Below are 22,914 nucleotides of genomic sequence, written 5' to 3' on the forward strand. Positions count from 1 at the left end.
TTTTCATTCTGCAGCTTCTTCAGTGTTTACCTGTCCAGAGTGCTCCAAAGTTTAGCAGGTGGTGCGTCAGTAATAATGGTCCGTTGGGAAACACAGTGCTCAGTGTGTAGTTAAATGGACTAAACAAATGATTTGCCTCTGATCACTTCAGCCCTAGTGCGCTTTTGAATTTGGTGTGTTTGGTCTCATAGACAATAATAGGAAAAGTCCCATATCAGTAACCTAAATAAATGATGTGTTAAAGTGTTAGGCTTGGTCTTGAGAATTAGGAAGTGAGATTTCACAGGAGATTTTTAGCAACTAGATAATCCAAATTGGTTATGTGCAACTTCATGTCTGTGTTGAATTTGTTAAAATCACACTCAGATTTTTTCATAAAACGTCAAATCTAGGACATTACTTGTGATGTCAGTGCTACTAAAATACTAATTGCTACCAAAATGAGTAGCAATAATGTAAACAGTCATTATATTTACATATATACAGTAAAGGCGTTTGGCAGATTGCATTATCCAGAACGACTTGCACTTATCTCATTGAACAGTGAAGCGGAGGAGGGTTAAGGGCCTTCCTTAAGGGCCCAGAAGTGGCAGTGCTTGGTGGTGCTGGGATTTGAACTCATGAGCTTCCAATCAGAAGTCCAATGTCATAACCACTGTGCTACCACTTACAACTGCAGCAAGAATCTTTCCCATTTAATTTGCATTGATTTCGCACAGTACTTCAGTATTTCTTCCAAATAGACCCAAAGTTGGGCCCACTAAGGAAACCAGCACCATGTTTCTCCATATTTGTACAATAAAGTCTTTTGTCACAAACGATTACAACCCCCCCATAAAAAGACCTAGGTAATCAAATTTCGTTGAGCTTCATCAGAACCCATGACTCGAAATGTTTAACAAGCCGCACGCTGCTACCGTGTGATCGCAGGCAGTTTAATTAGAGTTAAGCTGATTTGCATAGTATAGGTTTGTGAACTATCTAGAAGACGATGGAGTTGAAAGTTGCAGTCTTACCTGGAAAGTATTTTGCAAGCTTTGCTCCATCATTTCTACACACACCTTTTTTTTTTTTTTCCTTTCATTAGGACCTTTTTCACACTTCAGCTGTGGATATTTTTGTAACCAAATTTCCAGGGACTTCATTTGATTATCAGTACTGCTGAATTCAACATAATTGGCCGCACACACACGATTGTGTTTCCTCTTTTATGTCTTAATTCATTTAAGTAGCCTTTTTTGTGTGTTAATGCAACTTTGGTTGCTGTGCTACAATGATATTTGTTGCACTGTGGGTTGGCATTCAAACACTAAATCAGTTCACATAAACCATATGTCACTGTAGGCTGGTGTCTGAGGCTATAGAAGCATCATGTGCTCTCTCGTTACTGATTGTGCTGGCAGACACTTGCGGCCTGACGCGACACAACAGCCATGCAGACTATTTCTGTTCAGACAGGCAAGTCGGCTGTGATTATATTACAGATGCGGCACGGATTCTTATTCTTCCTTATCCTTAAGCTCTTGGCTCGACGACGCTCAACTATGATCTCTTCCTCACTCTTGAGTGTGCGGCGTGCTGCTAAAAGTAGGATGGCCCTCAATTGGCTGCGAGATGAAAGTGATTAGTTGAGACCCTGCAGTTGGTCTACATTTATCTAAGATACGGAGTGCTCAGAAAATGATGATCGTGTTCCTTTTTTTAATGCCTGTAATACTCAGTTTCATTACTGTTCAATATATGTATGTGTATGCAATTAGTTTCTGAGCAAGAATGAAAGTTATGTTGTCAGAACACATACTGTTAATATCATAATTACTCATTAATCATAATCTCTAAATGATTGCGAGAAATCTGGTTTTTTTTTTTTCGTGATTTTCGTAATTGTATGTATTTACTGCTGTATTGAGAGTTTGAGAACTATGGAGGGAGTCTGCTTAAAAAAAATAATAAAATTTAAACAAACTTCCCCAAAACTGCTCTGCCTGCAATGTAAGGTATCCCTTGGGACTTATGCATGTCTCAGTGGTGGGAAGTGAGTGAGTACTTTATAGACAGTTGTTAGTCTTTAATGATTTGCCAGCAGTTTGTGTTACGAGGGAGAAAAAATAATAATTTATTGTATAAACCTTTTGTAGTTTTCATTTTCCGTTTTCAAAATTGCCCTAATAGTCCAATTGTGTATTTGAAACCTGGATGTTTTTTAAAATATCTGCTCTATTTGCTTTTCTCTGTTTGTCCCCAGCCTCTGTGCCAGCGTGTGAGTGTGACTGTAAGAGGGCAGCACTCGTCAGCAGCACGGGCTCCTGATCATGATCGGCCCTGGACTGGGCAGGACAGCCTGGCACAAGATGATCCCGAGATGTGGGACCTGCTGCAGAAAGAAAAAGACCGACAGTGTCGTGGACTGGAGCTTATTGCTTCTGAGGTAAAAAAAAAAAAAAAAAAACACAAAACAAAAAAAAAACATACCTTGTGTGTTATATATTTTTCTGCCTTACTATAGGCACATAGACAGTTTTTTTTCTCTTGCATTGAGACATGAAAACCAAATATGCCAAAATAAAAAAACGTTCCATGATCTCGTATCTCAAATCCAAATTCTAAAATCTGCTCTTGTTTCAGAGTCGCCATATTTAGGCGATTTTCGAAATTCAATATCACTCGGTTCAGCATCTTGGGACGGCCATTTTTGATTTTTTTTTGAAGTCTTGTGTGTTTGAGCCGCTTTAAACTGTATTTGAAATTTGATGTTTATTCAACTGAAGGAAATATCCCACACGTGGGGCAATAGCAAACGTAATAAAATAGATATAAAATAGTCCTTAATCGGAGACCGGAGCCATGCTTTCAGGGCCGAAGTTCACACCTGGTGTTTTTTTCGCTGTAAATACACAGCAGTGGTCAGCAGAGAGCAAACTTTTTTTCTTAGGTGGTAAGAAATGGGCATAAGCTTTTGCGTATTTTAACAGTAACAGGTTCAATTCCAAACACAAATCTTGTGTGACGTTTTACAAATCCACAAAAGACTACAATGAAAGGAAAGGCAGGAATGCTCAGGATATTATTCATTAGTGACTGTCGAAGTGCAAAGTGGTGCAAGGTCATTTATTTGGTTGCCAGGAACCCAAAAACATCTTGAGAAACGTTGAGACAGTAATTCGTCTTCACGGGAGTGGGCATTACGCCAGCGTGTCTCCAGCAGCAGCAGCAGCAGCAGCAACAGCTAAGGTCATTGTATAAAAGTGGAACTTGTGGCACAGTAGCTTGACTGAGACCACGGTTTGATGAAAGATAATGTCACTGTTGTCTCTCTATAGTAACCAAATTGTATTAAAAGAGAAATTCCAAGGAATATTGTGTTAACCCAACAGAAATTCCATCATTTGAACTGCCACTTGTATATAATTTATACCAAAGTAATAAATCTGGAGACTCCTCGATTAAATGTTAAATAAACGCGTCCTAAAATACCACCACCATGCAACTGTTGTACTCAAAGTACATGTAGGAATCTTTCTAAATGTTTTACCAAAGAAAATACTAGAATATTTACATAAACTGAAGGAACTCTGCCGTGGACAAGACTCTAGCCATAGAATGGAAATAGCCATCGATGCTGGCATGGCATTTAAAAAAAATAAAAACAATAAAAACCTAAACAATAAACAAACAATCTTATGTTTTTATAATAATTAATTCTTATTATTGGTCTAAGATTATATGCCGTGTTTAATGTACGAGTCTTTGTGTTTAAGCAGTTACTTTGAAAACAATAACATATTTGAACAAGCACATTAATTTTAACCTTACAATCGGAACGGTCTGAGCCTACAGACCAATCAGATTGAAGGATTATTTGGATAATTTCTCAGAGCCCTGCTGGCAGGAGCCTCCCCAGCCGTAAGAATTGGATTTATGTGTCTTTTACTGTTTCCAAAAAATCCAAACGTGAAATTGAAAATATGTCAGCTGCCCAAAGTCACTTTGACATGTACAAAGTCCAGTGAGTGCAAGACAACACAAAGAACACATCGAATACAGTTCAGCTTCAACAAATAAAACTTTTGCCTACTGTAATCTCAAATTATTGTGCAGGTCAAATTTTTTCCCTCTGTTTAATTACGTACGATTTATGAATTTACTGGAGCGCAGATCTTCACTTGGCTGCTTGATATGAGTGAGTAAATATATTGCAGCGCTTTGCCTATACGGACTCTGTATTAACGCTATAAGAGTTCGAGCACATTGAGCTTTTAATCGCTGTCTTCTTTTGAGAACACATTCACCTCACGTTTGAACACCTGTCAAGTAAAAAACAGGCGTAAGAGCGTGTGTTTCGTCAAGGACACAAAACACCGTGGATGTAATCAGCTCCCGGTCAATGAGCGGCCTTGCTCATGTTTAAGGTTTTGAGCTGTGAAAAGACCCCAATGCACGCCTCTGCAGAAAAATAGCATTCTTTGTGTGCGTGATCCTCCCACACCAGTGATGTCATGGCGTTCATGACGCACATGGTTCATGAAAACGACGAAAAGGTTGCAGGAGGGGGTTTTAAGCCTGTCAAAATTTGGGGGCGAACACTTTAGTTCCCTTTATAGCAGGCAAAAAGTAAGTGACTTGTCGCGTTTGTCAGGTATATCGACGGCCAGTTGAACACTGCCATAAATCTGTTATAAAGTGGTTTAGGGTGTTCAGCCTGATGACGGTGATTATATTTGCTTTCAGCTGTAGCAGCTGTAGCGCTTCACTTCGCCTACAGTTACTGCCTCAAATATCTGCATCTGTTCGTAGATTATAGAGTAAAACCTCAGATTAACTTTTGTTATAATAAAACAGGATCATAAAACGTGAACAAGCAGAATTGCATCTTTTTGATATTACAACATGGTAATTGTTTTTCTTCCTCTCTAATTGCATGTGCTAATTGGTCTCAGATTGGGGAGGTAATCACTAATTGAACAGCTAAAGAAAACGTGTTTTTTGTTTTGTTTTTTTTTTTGTGTGTGTGTGTGTGTGTGTCCCAATTTTGTGTATGTGGTGGGGGTGGTTGGGAGTGGAAAGGATCTGTGCATATTATTTCTTACCTTTCTAATGAAGCTGGGCAGCAAAACGGATGTCTCTCCGCTGCGAAACAGCCAGTACGAGGAACTTGGTTTCGGAGTTTCAGCATGTTGCATGGCTGAATATTTTACTGAGAGTGATTCAGGCATGTAATTAACTCTTGCGGTTTCTGCGTCGTGACACATGAAGCTTGTAACACTGAATTTGCACGCTGCTTGTGTGTATTCTCAGCAATTCAAACACTCTGTGAATAGTCTGGAGTAGTGTATAAATATGTAATTTGAGCCACACTGTTAGTTTCTTCATTCAGCTATTGATGTAGTGTCACATGGTGCTTTACTGCATCCATTGTTTCTTTTCACACTGCAACAAATGGATGTTTCGTGTTAGTAAATACACTTCATAGACAAAAGTGTTGGGACACCTTACTTTTCCGGCTATATGTGGTTCTTCTCCAAATTGCTACCAGAAAGTTGAAGGCAAACTGTTGTATAGGAAATATGGGACTTGTAAAGGTCTTTTAAATATGGCAGCATTACATTTTTCCTTCACTTGAACTAGGAGACCCAAATCTGTTCTAGCATGACAACGTCCCTATGCACAAACCCAGCTCTATGAAGATATGGTTTACAATGTTTGGAGTGGAAGATCCTGCTATAGAGTTCTCACCTCAAACTTATTGAACAGCGAGATAATTCAGAATGCTGACTGCACCCCAGGTCTCCCCTCCCTACATCAGTACCTGACTTAAACATTTTCTGAGAAGAGTGGAGGCTTTTATTACAGCAGGTAGGGACTAAATATGGAATGGAACCGGGTATGGAATTGAAAAATATTACAGTTAGACTTTAGCCAGTTTAGTTATTTCTTGTTATTTCTTTATTTTTTTTTTTTTTTATATATATATATCTATTGCAATATATCCTCTAATCTCCATTAGAGGATATACAGGAATTTGTAATTTAGCACTAACAATCGTTAGGTAGTGTTTGTTCTCCTTTGGATTGATTTATTTGTGGGCAACGTGTTTGAGAAGCATACCAGTACATTTGGTACTGCTATCAAGTTTTTAGTATAACAACGGACAGCGAGTACCTCAGGGATTTTGTCTTGTATCTTACAGAAAGAAAAACTTGGCCTTTTTGTGGCTCTTGTGTTTGACATCAGTATAGATCTTAGATAATTGAATTGTTTTTGATATTATCCATGTTCCTGATTTCAACTGGTGCCAAACTGCTTAACTGATGACACATGAAGTGTTTAGAATCCTAGTGCAGACAGATGTTTGCGGTGCTGCCACAGCCTGAACACTTTTTTCCCTCTCATCTGGACTGTGCTGACGTGTCTCAGTCCTGCTTGCCAGAGTATGTAGAGCCTTTTAGACAGGAAGATCAAAAAAGCATACACCTTCCAACTTTGTCCTTCACGCATGTGATTTTTAATTTAATTTATTTCTTTTTCTTCTTCCACCAGGACTCCATAATGCATGCCCTCTTTTCGTTCGTTCTGTCTCTCTCTTTCGCAGCACTTGCGGATCCCCTGTAGCGGCAGCATGCGAGGGTGCAGAACTTCTCAATTGCGTTTGCAATCTGTGTATTCGCTCGCACAGCGTGACTACGGCATGCTTTCGAGAGGTGTTGCCTCCTCTGTGGTGTAGGACAATCTGCATCCAAACGTATAACTGTGTATCGGGGGGAAATATAAAATTGCAAGCAGTAGGAAGTTACAATGAAGTAGAGGCTCATCAGAATGTCACATTGCTGGGACATTTTTTTCCCCCTTTAACTTAATAGTGCTCATGAATCATCATGTTTCTTACAAACGTTACTAATATTTACTCTCTTACCCCCCATACCCCCCTTTTCCCTCTACCACAGAACTTCTGCAGCCGAGCAGCACTTGAGGCTCAGGGCTCTTGTCTCAATAATAAGTATTCAGAAGGCTACCCAGGAAAGAGGTGTGTATGTTTGTCTCCAGTTCTTCGGCCGAGATTTAGTTTTAAGTGGAGTAACAATTTATATTTTGAGCAGCACGATTTTCTTTTCAAATATTTTATAATATTTCATCATGACTGTAAAGCGGGCAATATGACAATATAGAAAAGATATGTATTTGTTCCACATTAGCCTGATTGTTCATTTGTTTTGATTCCAGGAAGGTCATAGAAATCATACATTGTCTGTAAGCTTAGAGAGAACATAACATGAATTTAGAATTGATTCTGCATGAAACCATTCTAGCAGCCATCTTTAGAACTATGTAAGATTAAGGAAAGGACTGTAGGTCTGGTATTGATGCAGTTTTTAAGTGACCAAAAAAAAAAAAAACACAACTGCAGTTTGCATTGAAATGAAAAGGTTGGGGAAATATTGTAACCCCTTCGTGTCGCTTATCATTTACTGTGATGAGCGAACTGTGATGTATATTTTCCTCATCATAACAAACTGTATTGTAATTATAGATTTAACAAGCAAATATGTTTGTACTTTTGTTAATCATAAACAAATCCTTGTAATTACCGTATAACTCTAAAGGGAATAAGTGCTGATTTTTTCACTGTTCATGCTTTAAGCAGCCAAAACCTGCTGTCAATTGCTAAACTTAAGAGAACCCCTGACCGTCCATGTAAAAATTCCTAGTTAAAGGTGTATTTTATTGTTTTGCTTAGAATTCTTCCCGAATCAGAAGTGAAGAATTAGTTGTGAAGTTGTGACCTCTAGTAGAACACAGCATGTCACTAAAAACTATTACTGCAACAAACTATTAATGCTACAAGGTCTTCAGAAATCTTCATCGGTCTCGTCTGTGTCTTTTTTTTTTCTCCTTACTAGAAATAATCACTACTTTATTACATAAGAAATAATGCTCTATTAACTCAAAAGTAAATTTTCAGAAAATACTATAATTACTTCTGCTTGACCTCACAAGACTTGTTCTCTTGTCAGTATGCAAAAGTAAATGTAGAATTTTGCAGCCAAGCTGTTGTGTTACTAATTTGAAGAATGTGTGTATCTAATTTGAAGAATGTGTGTATAACTTGTGAGGTATTATGGCGGTGCGGAGGTAGTGGATCAGATCGAGCTGCTCTGTCAGAAGCGTGCTCTGGCTGCTTTTGATTTGGACCCAGCACTCTGGGGAGTGAACGTCCAGCCGTACTCTGGCTCGCCAGCTAACTTCGCCGCCTACACTGCAGTGTTAAAACCCCACGAGCGCATCATGGGTCTGGATCTGCCTGACGGAGGACAGTGAGTGACACATTCAGAGACACCCACTATTATTTAGTTGTTTCGGTGTCATTCGTGTCGTATTACTCAGAGTCGATTTTTCTCACACACTCGTTTTCCCATTGCCTCACCCCTTTACCTGCCATAAACAAATAAGTACATCTCTCTTGATCACAGTAGCCTCAATCCAGGAGACTGTCTGGTGCGTTGCGCAGTCCTCATTAGAGCTGGTAATGTTCAAGGTTCGAGGTGTAATGAGAGGAAAAAGAATATGAAAATGTAAAAATATAATAAGAGGAAAAAGAATGTATAAACACTATAAATGACGAAACTATAAATTTTGTCAAATTTTATTGAAGGACATGGTACACGGTAATTATAATTCTTTAATGTTCTCCAATATCTTTTTCCCCTCTTTGGCTTCCTCTAGTCTTACACACGGCTACATGTCTGATGTGAAGCGAATCTCTGCTACCTCCATCTACTTCGAGTCGATGCCCTACAAACTCAATGTAAGTCAATCCTCCATCACTATACCATGTCTTTTCATGCTGATTAATTTTTTACTATTGATATTTTAATCTCAGAATCAGTCCAATTAACCCAATACTTGTCATGTTATCACTGCAAACCCGTCTCACTAGTCATCTGTCTCTGCCTCGGTTAAAACAGTACAGCTGATTGGTTAGTATCCGTTTTTTTTGTGCGAGTTGCCATCTGGGAAGGGTTTTTTTTTTTTTTTGCTTTCTCGCTTTCTTTTACTGTTTATTTATTTCGAACAAGCAAATGTTCAACCTGCACTGTAGCTCAGTCTGGTGAACATGCTTGGTTGTGAACAGGTCTTAGTCAGTGGTCTGTCTTTACAAGTGACCGTTAATGCTCTTGTGAGATCGATTGATCACTGTGTTGGTGCAGCTCATCGATGCAGGCGAGTTTTTTTGGGTGATCAATGTGCAGGGGTGTCCTGTCTTCGTAGTCTGCCGTCTGATGGATGAGAGGGCCGTACCCTCTCTGCGGGAGAGATAATAGGAAATCGACAGGCGGGCCGCGGCCTCACACACACATTCACACGCACACATTTTCACGGACCCCAGATCCCACGTCAGTGATGGGGGGAGAAGATGAATTAAGAGTAAATGCGTTGATGAACCAACTGGAGATGTTTTAACTAGGGCTGCTGCTATTGATTATTTTAGTAATCGAGTATTCTAACGATTATACCATCGATTAATCGGAAAAGAAATATCTTTTCTTTATTAAAGAGTAATACAAAAAAAAGAGAGAAAATAAGATCTAAGTCTAATCTTATTAGAAGAATTTACATATTTATTGCTGAAATTGCATAAAAAAAAAATCATTGAAAAATTTAATTGCCATATTACATCAAAATACAAACACGGTTGCGTTCATATTTTTTGGACTATAAGCCGCTACTTTTTTCCCACGTTTTGAATCCCGCGGCTTAAACATCGAAGCGGCTAATTTATGAATTTTTCTGGGTTTTTCCCGGTTTCACAAACTTCAAGCCAAAAAACTGAACCCCATAACATAAGACCAATGAAATTTCCGAACGGAAACGAAAAAACGCACCTCACCTGTGTTCTGAGCTGCACTGCATCAGGAGAAAAAACGTTTTTTTTTAAATGCACGACGATGCCAAAAGATAAACTCCAGAGAGAAATAGTTGTGAAAGGAAGGAGGAAGACAGTGAACAATGACTTTCTTGGTAGGCTACTGTTTAGATACAAGCCGTTGTAGCGCGTTGAGTCTGGGTGAAGGGATAGCTCGCTAACTCCAGTTGCAACAGAAATCATATAAGCACAGACAGGTTTCCAAAACTCGTGCTTTTTTATTTTTCTTTGCAACAGCGTTATGGGTTAGTCAAAGAAACTTAGAAATGAGCATCAGAAAATAATAAGGACATATTCCTCGGTCTCCACACATGCAGTAATAGCGGAAAAATGCAGTGGCAGGCTATTCCCAAAATACCGCTATGCTCCTAAAGGAAGCGTAACATATTTCACCCGTTACACCGTGTGTAACGTGTCTTTCGTTAAAGTCTGCGTAAAGTATTACACATTACGGCTTATTTATGTTAAAAATACAAATATTTGTAAAATTCATTGGGTGCCGCTTATATATGGGTGCGCTTTATAGTCTGGAAATTACGGTAGGTTATGGGAAACTATTCATGTAATGAAACTCATAATTATTCTCACTCGTGTTTATTTATTAAATGTCGCACTGTATCGCGATGTGGTTTTCTTGTCTCTGGAAAAGCTGTTTGGGGGAAAAAAAGTACTTTCTTTTTAATGTGAGAACTATTTTTCAATCATTTATCCTGATCAGTGATTCTCTTGCACATCATACCTTTTTAAGGAGAGATTTTTTAAATACTACAGACACACAGTGAGTGAACCTTTACTGCACAAAGACACCTGAAAACTGTGGGGTTACAGAATACGGTCTGGTTTAATGCAGTTTATGGCATCACCTCAGTGTAGTGAGGAATGGCATGCTTTTTTCTGAAATGTAGTGAAGTAAAAGTTTCACTGATGAAACGGAAATACGTTGTTATCGGTCAATAGAGTGATGCTCTGAAGCATCTGACACTCATTTCAACAAATGGTTGTGGCTTAAAAGTTATAAATCAAAAAAATACGTTTTTTGCTTTGTCAGTTACTTGTTTATTGACTGCCAGCTTGGAACAAAAAGTAATTCCTCTGTAACTGTGGAAAGGCAAAAAGATATCCATCATGCAAACCGCCACGAGTTGTAGAGCCATTTACTTGCCCAAATAAAAGTTTAGGACTTTTATGCTTCTTAGAATTTCTTGTTTTATTTAAATTATATGTGAGAATAAATGTATTATAGATTGCTCCAAGATTCAAGGATTACCATTGCAAGTAACAAAGCATTTCTTTTACCGTGAATTGGTTAAATATTACTGTGTGTATAAAAATAAAAAGTTTATTGTAGCTATTTTATATACAAAAAGTCATTAATTGCTTAGTCGTCTTTTTTTTTTTTTTTTTTTTTTTAAATTGGATGGAATCTATATTTTTTTTCATTATTTTATAAGGATTCACTGATAGATAGATAGATAGATAGATAGATAGATAGATAGATAGATAGATAGATAGATAGATAGATAGATAGATAGATAGATAGATAATAAAGATGATCAATAATCATATATCCAGGGTAAAATACACTTGTAAAATTGAGGCTTGAAGGCTGTTTTGTTACACATGCATTTGAGAAGCATCACACTTTTTTACCTGCAGATGAATTCCAACAAAACTCGCACTCGGAGCTCGTTTTGCTAAATTTACTTGTTTGTTAAAAACAAAAGAAAAATGACCCAGAACAGGAATTACTCCATATCCCAACCCCCATCATCATTAATATTCATGATTTGTCATAAAGATTTGATTCTGCATGTTTTATAATCCATGCACAAGCTTGAAGCTTAATTCTGATGCCTATTTCAAGTTTAAATAGTAGAAAATGAGTGTTGTGAAATGAGACATTCTCCTTTTTCCCCCTCCCTCTTCCTAGCCTAAAACAGGTCTAATAGACTACGACCAGATGGAGCTGACTGCAAAGCTGTTTCGGCCTAGGCTGATCATCGCTGGCACCAGTGCTTATGCCCGCCTCATCGACTATGCTCGCATCAGGAAGGTGCCACACACCTCTTTCTCTTTCACATTTTTACACTTTCTCTATCATCATAACCCTCTCCATCTGCCCTCTGTTTTGTGTTCGTTCCTCCTCAAGCTTTCTCTCCCACTGTACTTTTCTCGCTTTCACACGAACACACATTTGTTAAATTGCTTATTCCTGGCACTCCTGGATTTCTTTTTTTTTTTTCCTCCACACTTCTTGTACATTGTTCGTCACACAGATGCTTTCTGCCGCGTTCACTCTGAGACACACGCATCACACTACTCTCTCTCGGTCTCTCACTCACACACACACACACACACACTTTTTCTGCATTCCCATTCTGTCTCACATACACACAAGCTGATGCTGTTAATGTGTTTTCATGCAGCGGATGTTTTTAAAGGTGTCTTTCCACCTAAAGTCTATGAGACTAAGCAACCTTGCATCTTTCATATTCCAATGCCCACTTTTTGACCTTATTGACCTTAACCATGGTCCCAGAATTCTCCTAGCACCTCTATACCTCCAGTCGGACACCAAACTCATCAAATGCCTCTTTATTAAAATCTTTAACCTGTTGCTTATTTATCCGGTGGGAATGTCCCTACATTTGTAACCCACATGACTGTACAGGATTGTATAATCAAATATAGAAACAGTGAGTCCCATGGTAGGTGCAGAGCTAAAGTTTGCCTGCCAGTTTACTGAAGGGGAAAGTACACAGGGTGTATTAGTTTGTTGGCAGTTACTTTCTTTTAAGTATGTAGGTGACTTCTGACAAGAGAACCAAGACTGGTCTCTTAGAGGAGATGCCTATTTTTTAATAGCAGTAAATACCGTGTTGCTTATTTGCGGTTGCTTGCGCATCTGGGGGAAGGATGTATTTGAGAGGGGATCACAAATCCGGGTTAAGTAAATGTAAAAAGTGCGAATGTGATCTGTTCACATAAAAAAGTGTTTTGCAAGTGCATTATAGTTTGTTCATTAATATTCTGTGCGCCACTGTTTAGCTTTTTTTTTTTTTTAGCATGGGAACAGTTTTATTTAAAATAGTAGTTTTTATCTGTATACTATACCCACCTATCTAAAGGTAAGTCAGTTTGCTTACAGTAAATATTTTTTTCAATACAGCTGTAGACAGTTTTCTGATGAACTATACAGACAAAATATAAGGACACCTGACTATAAGATTTGAGATTTTCTTTTTTTAACAGGTTAATCGACGTTTTGTCCCCATTTGCTATTATGATAACCTCCACTCTTCTGGGACGTTCCACTAGATTTTGGTGTGTGGTTTAGTTTGTGCTTGTTCAGCCAAAAGGGTGTTAGTAAAGATAGGTAGTGCTGTAGGGTGAGGAGGCCTGGGGTGACATCAGGGTTCCAGTTCATCCTAAAGGTGTTCAGAGGGCTGCAACTAACGATTATTTTGATAATCGATTAATTTATATATATATATATATATATATATATATATATATATATATGTGGGTCCTCTAGTGGTTAAGATGCGGCGCTCTCACCGCTGCGACCCGGGTTCAATCCCCAGTCAGGGAACCATCCCCAGCCACTCTCAGTGCCGATCCCAAGCCTGGATAAATTGGGGAGGGTTGCATTAGGAAGGGCATCCAGCGTAAAACATGTGCCAAATCAAACGTGCGGAGGATCCGCTGTGGCGACCCCTAACGGGAGAAGCAGAAAGAAAGTTTTATATATATATATATATATATATATATATATATATATATATATATATATATATATATATTATTATTAATTATAAAAGCTGTTTTGCTTATATTAACTATGTAGAAGTAGGATTTTCATAAAAGTGCATGGGAGAATTCTCCTTTCAACAACTATACTCATGCTGGGTTTGTTTCTTTTTGTTTTTGTCATTTGTATTGTTTTTAATGATAATTGCAGATGGCAAGTTGACAACCGTGCTTTAAAAGAAATACACAGACATTTTGTTTAGTCGTAAAGATATAATCATATAGAATATAAAGAATTTAGTAGTAAAAACGTGGTAAAGCCGTGTTTGAAAACAGATCAGTTAACTGTTGTAGTAGACAAATGCTTTAAAAAGAGACTGGAACAAAGAAACGCAGCAAGCTAACAGGCCTGATTAAAGCAAAAAGGGAAAAATATGCATTGGTGTACAAATGCATAAGCATTAGCTGAAAACCACAACAGTGACTAAAAATATAATTGTTTACTGCTGCTGTTATTTGCTGCTTTTAGATTTAGTGTTTGTTCGCACCGTTTTAATTGAATCCATCACTATGTCGGGAGCGAGGTGATTGTGCAACCCGAAGCTCGGGAGTCACGACAGAACAGATCCAGTGCGACCGTCCCGAAGTTATCAAACAAACACTTTACACAATAGCACTTCATTAAACTACACCATTTTCACATGATGAGGATTATAGTGTTTTTGCTCATCGTGCTGATCATCGTTTCATCCGTGACACCAGTGAGTTTTCTAGTTCTTGCTGCCAGTTGAACTGTACTCTCCACCATTTTACAAGCAGCCGTGTTATCATGCCGTCATGCTAACCCGTAACTTGAGCAGCCCAACTAATCGATCACAGCATTTGTTGACAACGGATTTCATTATCGAATATTATGGATTTTATCGATTAGTTGTTGCAGCCCTAGTTCTGAGCAAGCTCTTCTATTTCAGCCCGTGTAAACCATATCTTAATGTGTGACTTTGACTTTGTGCACAGAGGCATTGTCATGCTAGAACAGGTTTGGTCTCCTAGTTCAAGTTAAAGGGAAACGTAATGCTGCTAATCTATAATTGTGGGCCTCCAACTTTGTGGTAACAGTTTGAGCTGGGCTGGGAAAAGTCAGTTGTTCCAATACTTTTGTCCATGGAGTGGATTGGGTTTATAGACCCAAATGTTTTTTTGTGCATCGCTGATGAATGAAAACGGCACATCGACTGACAAACGCTGGGTTTTTGCGCTAGAATTCATTTTTCACATATGCTACAGTGCAGACACGAATATCGATCGTTTTAATAAATAGTTGTTAAGGAATACACATGCATTAGGTTTTGAGTAATGTTTTTAGATTTAATAGAAACACCAGTGCTTTGAAAGTAAAAGTGGAGTTGCTCTCGCTTCTTTCCTCTAATGCAGCATGTCATATGATAAAGGCTGTGTTTTGCAAACAGCTGGTGTACCAAACGGTGCTGAAAGAATGTGTTCATCAGTAGCGTGCTAGTCAGCGCTGTAACACAGCATTATGCTAATCTACCCCCTCCTTTTATAGAGAAGCAAAATAGTCTCTATAATTATCACGCCGGAGTTTGGCTGCATGCAGCACGGCAGTCTGTTTGACCTCGTTCTGAATATCGTTGCTCAGGATTGGGTGCTTTCTTTGTTTAGTAATTAGCCGAAAGAAAACATAGTGGGATGTAATGGACTTTTACACAGGACAGTTTTGCAAATCACCACTGATCTCATGTTACTTTGCTATATGGACCACCGTATTACCCGTGCCTCAGTATTCATTCTGAGTCTGGTTACTTTCCGGCCAAATGTGAGCCAGGACCTATAGTTAGCGGTAAAATTATGATAGACCTGTACTCTAACAGAACAAAAACTTCAACAGCAGGCCGGTGTAGTGTAGTCTGTGGGAGTTTGTTTCACTCACTGCTTACTTTAGAGTAGTAACGACATCCTGACATCATTGTTTTCTCCACCGAATGAAAGTTTCAGATTTGTTTTTACCTACAATAATGTTCTTACGTCTTCAGCTGAGCATTTACAGTCCCTCGCTGTGATCGAAGAAATATTTCAAATGCTTCCTCTTCACTTTATTAGCTATGCTGTACTGTATGTAGGGCGTCAAGCTTAGTGCCCCTCCGTAAATACGGTGTACAATGCCAATTTGGGGAGCCAGACATTTAAATCCACTTAACAAACGTCCACTTTAAACTTTGCATTGTTAGATGAAGCATTGTTATACTGTTTTTATTTTAATAACTATGAAACACATCACTAAACACGACCCCACAGAGAAGAGAAAATAAGACATGCTTCCCATTTTCATGAGTAATTATTTGATGCTAAACTACTATATATGCACACAGCCAATAATACATATGAGCAGTCCTTGATTAGGATTTGTGTCTGTTCATCACTTCAGGCCAGCCTTCCCTTTCCTTTCATCCTCTTTTGGCTGCTCTTTAATGGCGCTTTATCTCCATCTTTCTGTAGGGGCAGATGTGTCTCCTGTTTGCTGCTCTGTCCTGATTCTGCTTGATATAGATCAGCTACACACACACACACACACACACACACACACACACACACACACACACACACACACAGAGACTTATATGCTTGCAGATAAGTATAAAAAAATGTATAAAAAAAAAAATCTGTTCAATTAAATCTCCTCCAGTTCCTTGCAGTGATTTTCCTTCTTGGTTTATGTAAACGACCACATGATCATTTTAATTAGAAAGCAGATGTGTTATTTTTTTATTATTATTTTTTTAAAGAAGGTACTTTGGTGTTTTAGGTAACACTTATTCGGTCTGCTGCTGTCTGCCTCGGTTATCGCTCCCTTTTCTCTTGAGCCTTTTGTTGAAAATAAATGTTTGCAATCATGAAGCAAGATTGAAGAGTGAAATATTTGACTGGCGTTTATAATAGTTAAAGGTCCTTTTTTTTGTTTGTCTCTCTCTCACACTAGCTGTGTACAGAGTTAAATGCATACCTGCTGGCAGACATGGCCCACATTAGTGGCCTCGTGGCTGCTAAAGCTGTTCCTTCTCCATTTGAGCATGCTGACCTCGTCACCACAACCACACACAAATCCCTCAGAGGAGCCAGGTACTGTGTATGCAAACCCCATACATGTGTCAAGCACTACTATTCAGTGACCTCACTAATGACCATAATCCTTCGGATGCAAGATAGATAAGATTTATTTCCCTCAAGATAATTAGCTAATTAGTTAAAAAAAAAATGTAAATGGATCAGGTGTTAATTGCTTTTTTTTGTTTAAGGGGAAGTTTAGATCATTATCTTGCACTTTGGTCGTCCATTTGTAATGTAAAATCTTCTTCCTCCACAGAGCTGGCCTGATATTCTACCGTAAGGGTTTGCGCTCTGTGGATAAGAAAGGTACCCAGGTGATGTATGACCTTGAGGACAAGGTCAATTTCTCAGTCTTCCCCTCTCTCCAGGGAGGTCCTCACAATCACGCTATCGCTGGGGTTGCCGTGGCTCTGCGACAGGTACGGCAGAAATACAAACACCACTTCATTGCTTTCCTTTTTTTTTTTTATTATTATTACTTTTTTTTTTTATTGCCCTCTCTTTGATTTTTAAATCTTTTTAATTGCTTGGCTTATATACATATGAAGTCCTCAGTAATTATTCCTGCTTCTGCAACTATTGCAGGATCTTTTTAACAGTTATTAATTAAAGATTATTCTCTAAAACATTACTCACATGATCTGGGAATTTCTCAGTCTTGCAGCAGACACACTCACACACACTCACACACACAGAGACTAGTCAGTTTTTGGACAGAAATCTGAAACCTGTATGGAAGTATGCACTTCTTGTGACTCATTTGCATACGTGTTCTTTTTTTTCTTTTTTTTTTTTCAAACCCATTCTTAGGCCAACACCCCAATGTTTAGAGAATATATTACACAGGTAATGAAGAACGCTAAAGCCATGGCTGATGCACTGCTAAAAAAAGGATACACTCTCGTGTCAGGTGAACACACAATCACAAAACATTTCATGCCTGGAATTTCGTGACTTTTTAATAAATGTAAATGAATATTAAAAATCTCTAGATAGGGGGTTATTATGATTACTGTTTTTCTCTCTCTCTCTCTCTCTCTCTCTCTCTCTCTCTCTCTCTCTCTCTCTCTCTCTCACCATCACCTTGTTATTCGCTCAGGTGGGACTGATAACCACTTAGTGCTGGTTGATTTGAGGCCACAGGGGATGGATGGAGCACGTGCCGAACGGGTTTTGGAGCTGGCTTCAATTACAGCCAATAAAAACACCTGCCCCGGGGACAAGAGCGCACTCACACCAGGAGGCCTGCGACTGGGTTCGTTACACATCACATACACACGCTCAGACTTCTGCTCTGCAGCCTTCCTGACACTCATACAGTGGCTGGGTGTCATCATCTGTGCTTCTTGTATACCAGGCGCCCCGGCTCTGACCTCTCGTCGGTTTAAAGAGGCCGACTTCGAACGCGTTGTGGACTTCTTGGACGAAGGCTTCAAAATCGCTCTGGATGTCAAGAAAAAGACCAGTGAGTTCATGAGATCGTTCATTTTTACTGAATGAATCTGGCTAGTTTCTAGCTTGCATATTACGAGCCTATGTGGACAAATCATACATTTATTAACTATCCCACCAGGCAATTCCCACCTTAAATTTTGGTTGCCTGGAAACATTTACCAGGCTGGAAGTTGCAGCTAAAAGGAAGTGTGTGGTGCGTTAAGTAGCCAATTAAATCCATCAACAGAGACAAATTACATAAATATCTGAAGTAGAATATTCAAAAGGTGTTTGCAGCCTTTAAATGTTCTTCGGAGCATTTTTAAGCATGATGAAGCTGTGTGTTGTGGCATCTTTACATTGCCCTTTAAGTGTTTCTGCATACCTGCTTTTGCAAAGGGTGCATGTCATGCATGCAAGCTAAATTAGTGCAGTAGGATTCAGGAGTAACATGCTCTATAATTATAAAATCATGCATGACCAACAGAGTTTTTTAAATATGTAAACCAAATAAAACTTTAATTCTGCAAATGTCAACAGTGACTATGCTTCTCCTCCCAACCTCAAACAACCCAGAGGAAAAAAAACACAAGGAACATAATGAGTCCACTTGTCTGGCTTGAGACTATGAATAAAAACTAATAGTCCAGACCCGTAATCTTGTCCCTTGTGTCTGAGTTAGTTATTTTTGCACCCCCTGTCTAGTATCAAAAGAAAGGAAAAGAAAAGCCATTGCAGTCATAATCTGGCTCTCACTCACAAAAAAGGGCAGACTGCTTCTTTAATTGCTGCTGATTTTGTACTGCAGATTCTCCTCGAGTCCACACTCACTTTTACCTGTCTCATGTCTTTCTGTAACGGCGTGTAGAGAAATTAGCGGAGTTTAAGAGCTTCCTTCTGGAGGATCCTGAGACCGTCGCACGGATCGGTGACCTGCGCAGTCGTGTGGAGGAGTTTGCTCGGCCTTTCCCCATGCCAGGCTTCTCCGATCACTAACCCGTAGCCGGACCTGAGAAACGGGCGGAGCTCCACATCTATCGAGGAGCTTTCTGGCTACTCGCAGCAAAGTGAGAAATGTATCAGTATTGGGATTTAACTCCCCCAATCTGTATGAGCCTTTTGTTTATCGCATCTAGTTGGTAACAAACTAAGTAAAATGTTGCTAAATGCTCTTTGAATATCTTTATCACTGCACACAATCCTGCTGAAATGAAAAACTATATTTTTTCCCCTAAAGTCAAAAGTCTTAATAATTAGCCTAACAGTGCATCTAAAAATAGTTTTTCTTCACATTGCATCTTTTTTTGGTAATGTATAACCAGAACTTTGTATGACTAGTTTGGGATACCAGCACTGTTTTTTTTTGTTTTTTTTCTTCTCCCCCCTTTATTTTTATTTTTTCAAGGGTCTGAAAATACCATTAACTCAACTTTAGCCAGAAGCAAATATTGTACTGGCTAAAGTTGTTCAATGGCCTGGGATCACAAAATAGACAGCTCTTGTTATAGATCTCTATAAAGGTGTTAATCCTGTAACCCCACCCAGAGTAAACAATCGCTAGATTTAATTCATTTTATACAATTAACAATACTTATGAGACCTTGCACAATTCTTGGTGGATTATTGTATTGCACTTGACACTTGATGTTTACAAATCCCACTTAATCAAACACAGATCTGTGTCTGCATCAGCATGGACTATCTTGTGTTTCCTATTGCTGCTTTGAAAAGGAAAAAAAAATTAAACGCAATATGTTTGGAACCTATAGAGTCTATTATTATGGAACATCTGGAGGCGGAGCTCATAGGAGGTTGCGTAAAGCAGTGCCAAGTCCTTAAAACTGTGCAGTTTTGCCAAATATACACTAATTATAACCTTTCCGTGTTAACTAAAGTGGTTATAATGGGACAGACTCATATAAATGTGACCAACTGCTTCGTGTCCTGTACTTTTCTTATCTTTTCCCTGTTTACATTACTCATTCTCCAGCACTCTGTTCATCAAACCTTTTTACCTGTAAAGTTTTTTAAGTAAACATTTACTAAATGATTTTATAAAACTAATCCCAATAAATTTGTGCATTGTCTAAACTACAGTAAAAACTGTTTTCTTCTCTGTAATGAAACTCGACACCTGGGATCACATCCTCGTCCTGAATGACTGGATGATGATGTATCATTAAGGATTTTTTTTTCCCCCTCTGAGTCATAACCTGGAGCACCAATGAAACTGGAGTTTACCTTCTAAGCAGATATGTAGACAGCTGACAGAATGTAAGAAGAACGACGAACGTTAAGAAAAGTGAAATGTGTGTGTTTGTGTGTGACTAATAAAGCATGCTGGAGATGATGGCAGAAGAATGTGTCCTGTTCCACAGCTTTGCTTTAATGACAGACCAGCAGAGGAAATTATCCCACTCACAAAACCCAGGTGTGAGAGGAAAAAAAAAAAAATACACACGCACACACTGTAGCCTATCTGCTCTGTGTCAGAGAGTAGTAGCTTTCCTGTCAGCTTTGCTCTTTTGTTCATCCTAACCCTGTCACTGTTAGCATTGCAGCACCACAGCTTCTCTCCCCTTCTCTTCTCCCCTCTTCTCTCTCTCTGTCTCTCTCTCTCTCACTCTCTCTCTCTCTCTCTCTCACTCTCTCTCTCTCGCTCTCTCTCTGCTGAGACAGGCAGGCACTAATTTGACAATGAATCACCACTGTTCAGCGAGGGACAGATAAGCGACAGCGCCTGCAATTAATTGGACTCGTTTATGTAGAGTGGCACGCGTCGTCGGAACTCTTGTCATAATTAAAAACGCACAGCAACATGTCGCGTCATTATGGCCAAGACGCCTGCTTGGGCTTTAAGTGCCATTTTAGTGTTAAGCTCCACACTGTCCTGATGCACCGTAATTATCTCATAATAAAGTGTAAGTGTCTCTTATAGTCCTGTGTGTGAGGCATGGATGGATGGATGGCTCACAAGGGAGAAGAAAAAGCGTTCTACTCGTCAATTAACAGCTTGACAGCCCCCTGGAGAGGTGAAGAAGGGGAGGCGGTGCATCCTGCTTACGTAAACACATGCTTCCTTCTTCCTCTCGCTTTCTCTCAATGTCTCCGACTGTCTGTTTTTCTGTGGTTTATATAGTGTGGTTAATATAGTGTGATGAAACCTCCACTCCTTTACTAGCACTGAGAACTCCAGAGTAGCAGGTAGCACTGATGAGAGAGTTTAAGTGTCCAAACCTGGACACACATCTACGTTTGCTTAGAGCGGTAAGTAGTACTGGTAGTGATGCAACCAAGCCTATGCAAGCACATGTGCAGGCAGTCAAGTAGTGCGCTGTTTGTTTTTTCTTTATTGCTGTGGTGATATGTGTGATTCTTTAATTCTGTCTCTGAGGAGTAATAGCTCAGTGGTTAAGGCTTTGGGTCACTGATCTGGAGGTCACGTGTTCGAGTCCCAGTATCGCCAACTTGCCACTCTTGGGCCTGTAAGGAAGGCTGGTAACCCTCTGTGCTCCAGGGACTCCAGGGTATCCTGGCTGATCCTGAACTCTGACCCCAGCTTCCTAACGTCGCTGGGATATGCGAAGAAAGAATTTCACTGTACTGTAATTTACATGTGACAAGAAAAAAAAGTATCGTAATTTCCGGACTATTAAGCGCACCCAAATATGACGCACCCACTGAATTTGACAAAGATTTTTATTTTGATCATAAATACTCGGCACCTGTCTATAACCCGCAGGTGCCTACATTAAAACTAATGAATTTTACACAGGCTTTAACTAAAGACATTGTCTGTTACACGGCTTGTATCTAAACAGTAGCCTAACAAGAAAGTCATTGTTCACTGTCTTCTCACAACAATTTCTCTCGAGAGTTTAACTTTTGGCATCGCCATGCGTTTAAAAATCGCCATCAGTGGAAGCTTTTCTCCCGATGCGTGCAGCTCAGAACACAGGTGAAGTGTGACGAATGATTCGCATTTCCTATTGACAGTCTGAGTAAGCGGCAGGTCAAACATCAGAGGAACCTTATCCATATTTATAATGTGGTGCGGCCCGATTCAGTGGGAGCGCATCTGATTTAATATAAAGAGTTTCATTGGTTCACCTGAACCGGTTCGGCAATTTCATTGGTCTAATGTTATGGGGCTCAGTTTTTTGGCTTAAAGCTTGTGAAACCGGGAAAAACCCAGGAAAAATCCATAAATTAGCCGCTTCACTGCTTAAGCTGCGGGGTCCAAAGAGTGGGGAAAAAAGTAGCGGCTTATAGTCCGGAAAATACGGTACTCTTATTCACTCATCAGTCATACAGTTACGCCTGATTGGTGTATAACACTGATTTTTAGCTGATGTGTTGGAAGCAGAAAAAATGGGCAAGCGTAAGGATTTGAGCGAGTTCAACAAGGACCAAATTGTGATGGCCAGAGAATCTCCAAAACTGCAGCTCTTGTGGGGAATTCCCCTTCTGCAGTGGTCAGTATCCATCAAAAAATGGTCCAAGGAAGGAACAGTGGTGAACTGGTGATTTTTCTCACAAGCTTTTGTATACATGCTTGGAAATGTAGCACTGCATACAGTTTTGCATACCACGATACAAGGTTACCCTGGTCAAGTTCAAGTGAAAACGCAGGAACACTGGGCACGGTGCACAAAAACATCCTGGAGGAAACCCTGGAGATTTTA

The 22,914-nt window shown here is 39.3% G+C and overlaps 1 protein-coding gene across 1 annotated transcript in view; it reads left to right on the plus strand.

Moving 5' to 3' along the window:
• Window positions 1–20,320, plus strand: part of shmt2 (serine hydroxymethyltransferase 2 (mitochondrial)) — a 34,250-nt gene extending 13,930 nt beyond the window's left edge. The window contains exons 2-12 of the mRNA XM_046853106.1: window positions 2,246–2,428; window positions 6,942–7,021; window positions 8,109–8,309; window positions 8,719–8,800; window positions 11,850–11,972; window positions 16,668–16,807; window positions 17,052–17,214; window positions 17,606–17,705; window positions 17,895–18,050; window positions 18,153–18,260; window positions 19,098–20,320. Of these exons, the coding sequence (XP_046709062.1) occupies window positions 2,246–2,428; window positions 6,942–7,021; window positions 8,109–8,309; window positions 8,719–8,800; window positions 11,850–11,972; window positions 16,668–16,807; window positions 17,052–17,214; window positions 17,606–17,705; window positions 17,895–18,050; window positions 18,153–18,260; window positions 19,098–19,225 (1,464 nt within the window). The 3' untranslated portion in view covers window positions 19,226–20,320. The remainder of the gene's footprint in view (window positions 1–2,245; window positions 2,429–6,941; window positions 7,022–8,108; window positions 8,310–8,718; window positions 8,801–11,849; window positions 11,973–16,667; window positions 16,808–17,051; window positions 17,215–17,605; window positions 17,706–17,894; window positions 18,051–18,152; window positions 18,261–19,097) is intronic.
• The last annotated feature ends 2,594 nt before the right edge of the window (window positions 20,321–22,914 follow it).

The sequence above is a fragment of the Silurus meridionalis genome, chromosome 1, assembly GCF_014805685.1.
Source record: "Silurus meridionalis isolate SWU-2019-XX chromosome 1, ASM1480568v1, whole genome shotgun sequence".
Classification (NCBI taxonomy): Eukaryota; Metazoa; Chordata; class Actinopteri; order Siluriformes; family Siluridae; genus Silurus; species Silurus meridionalis.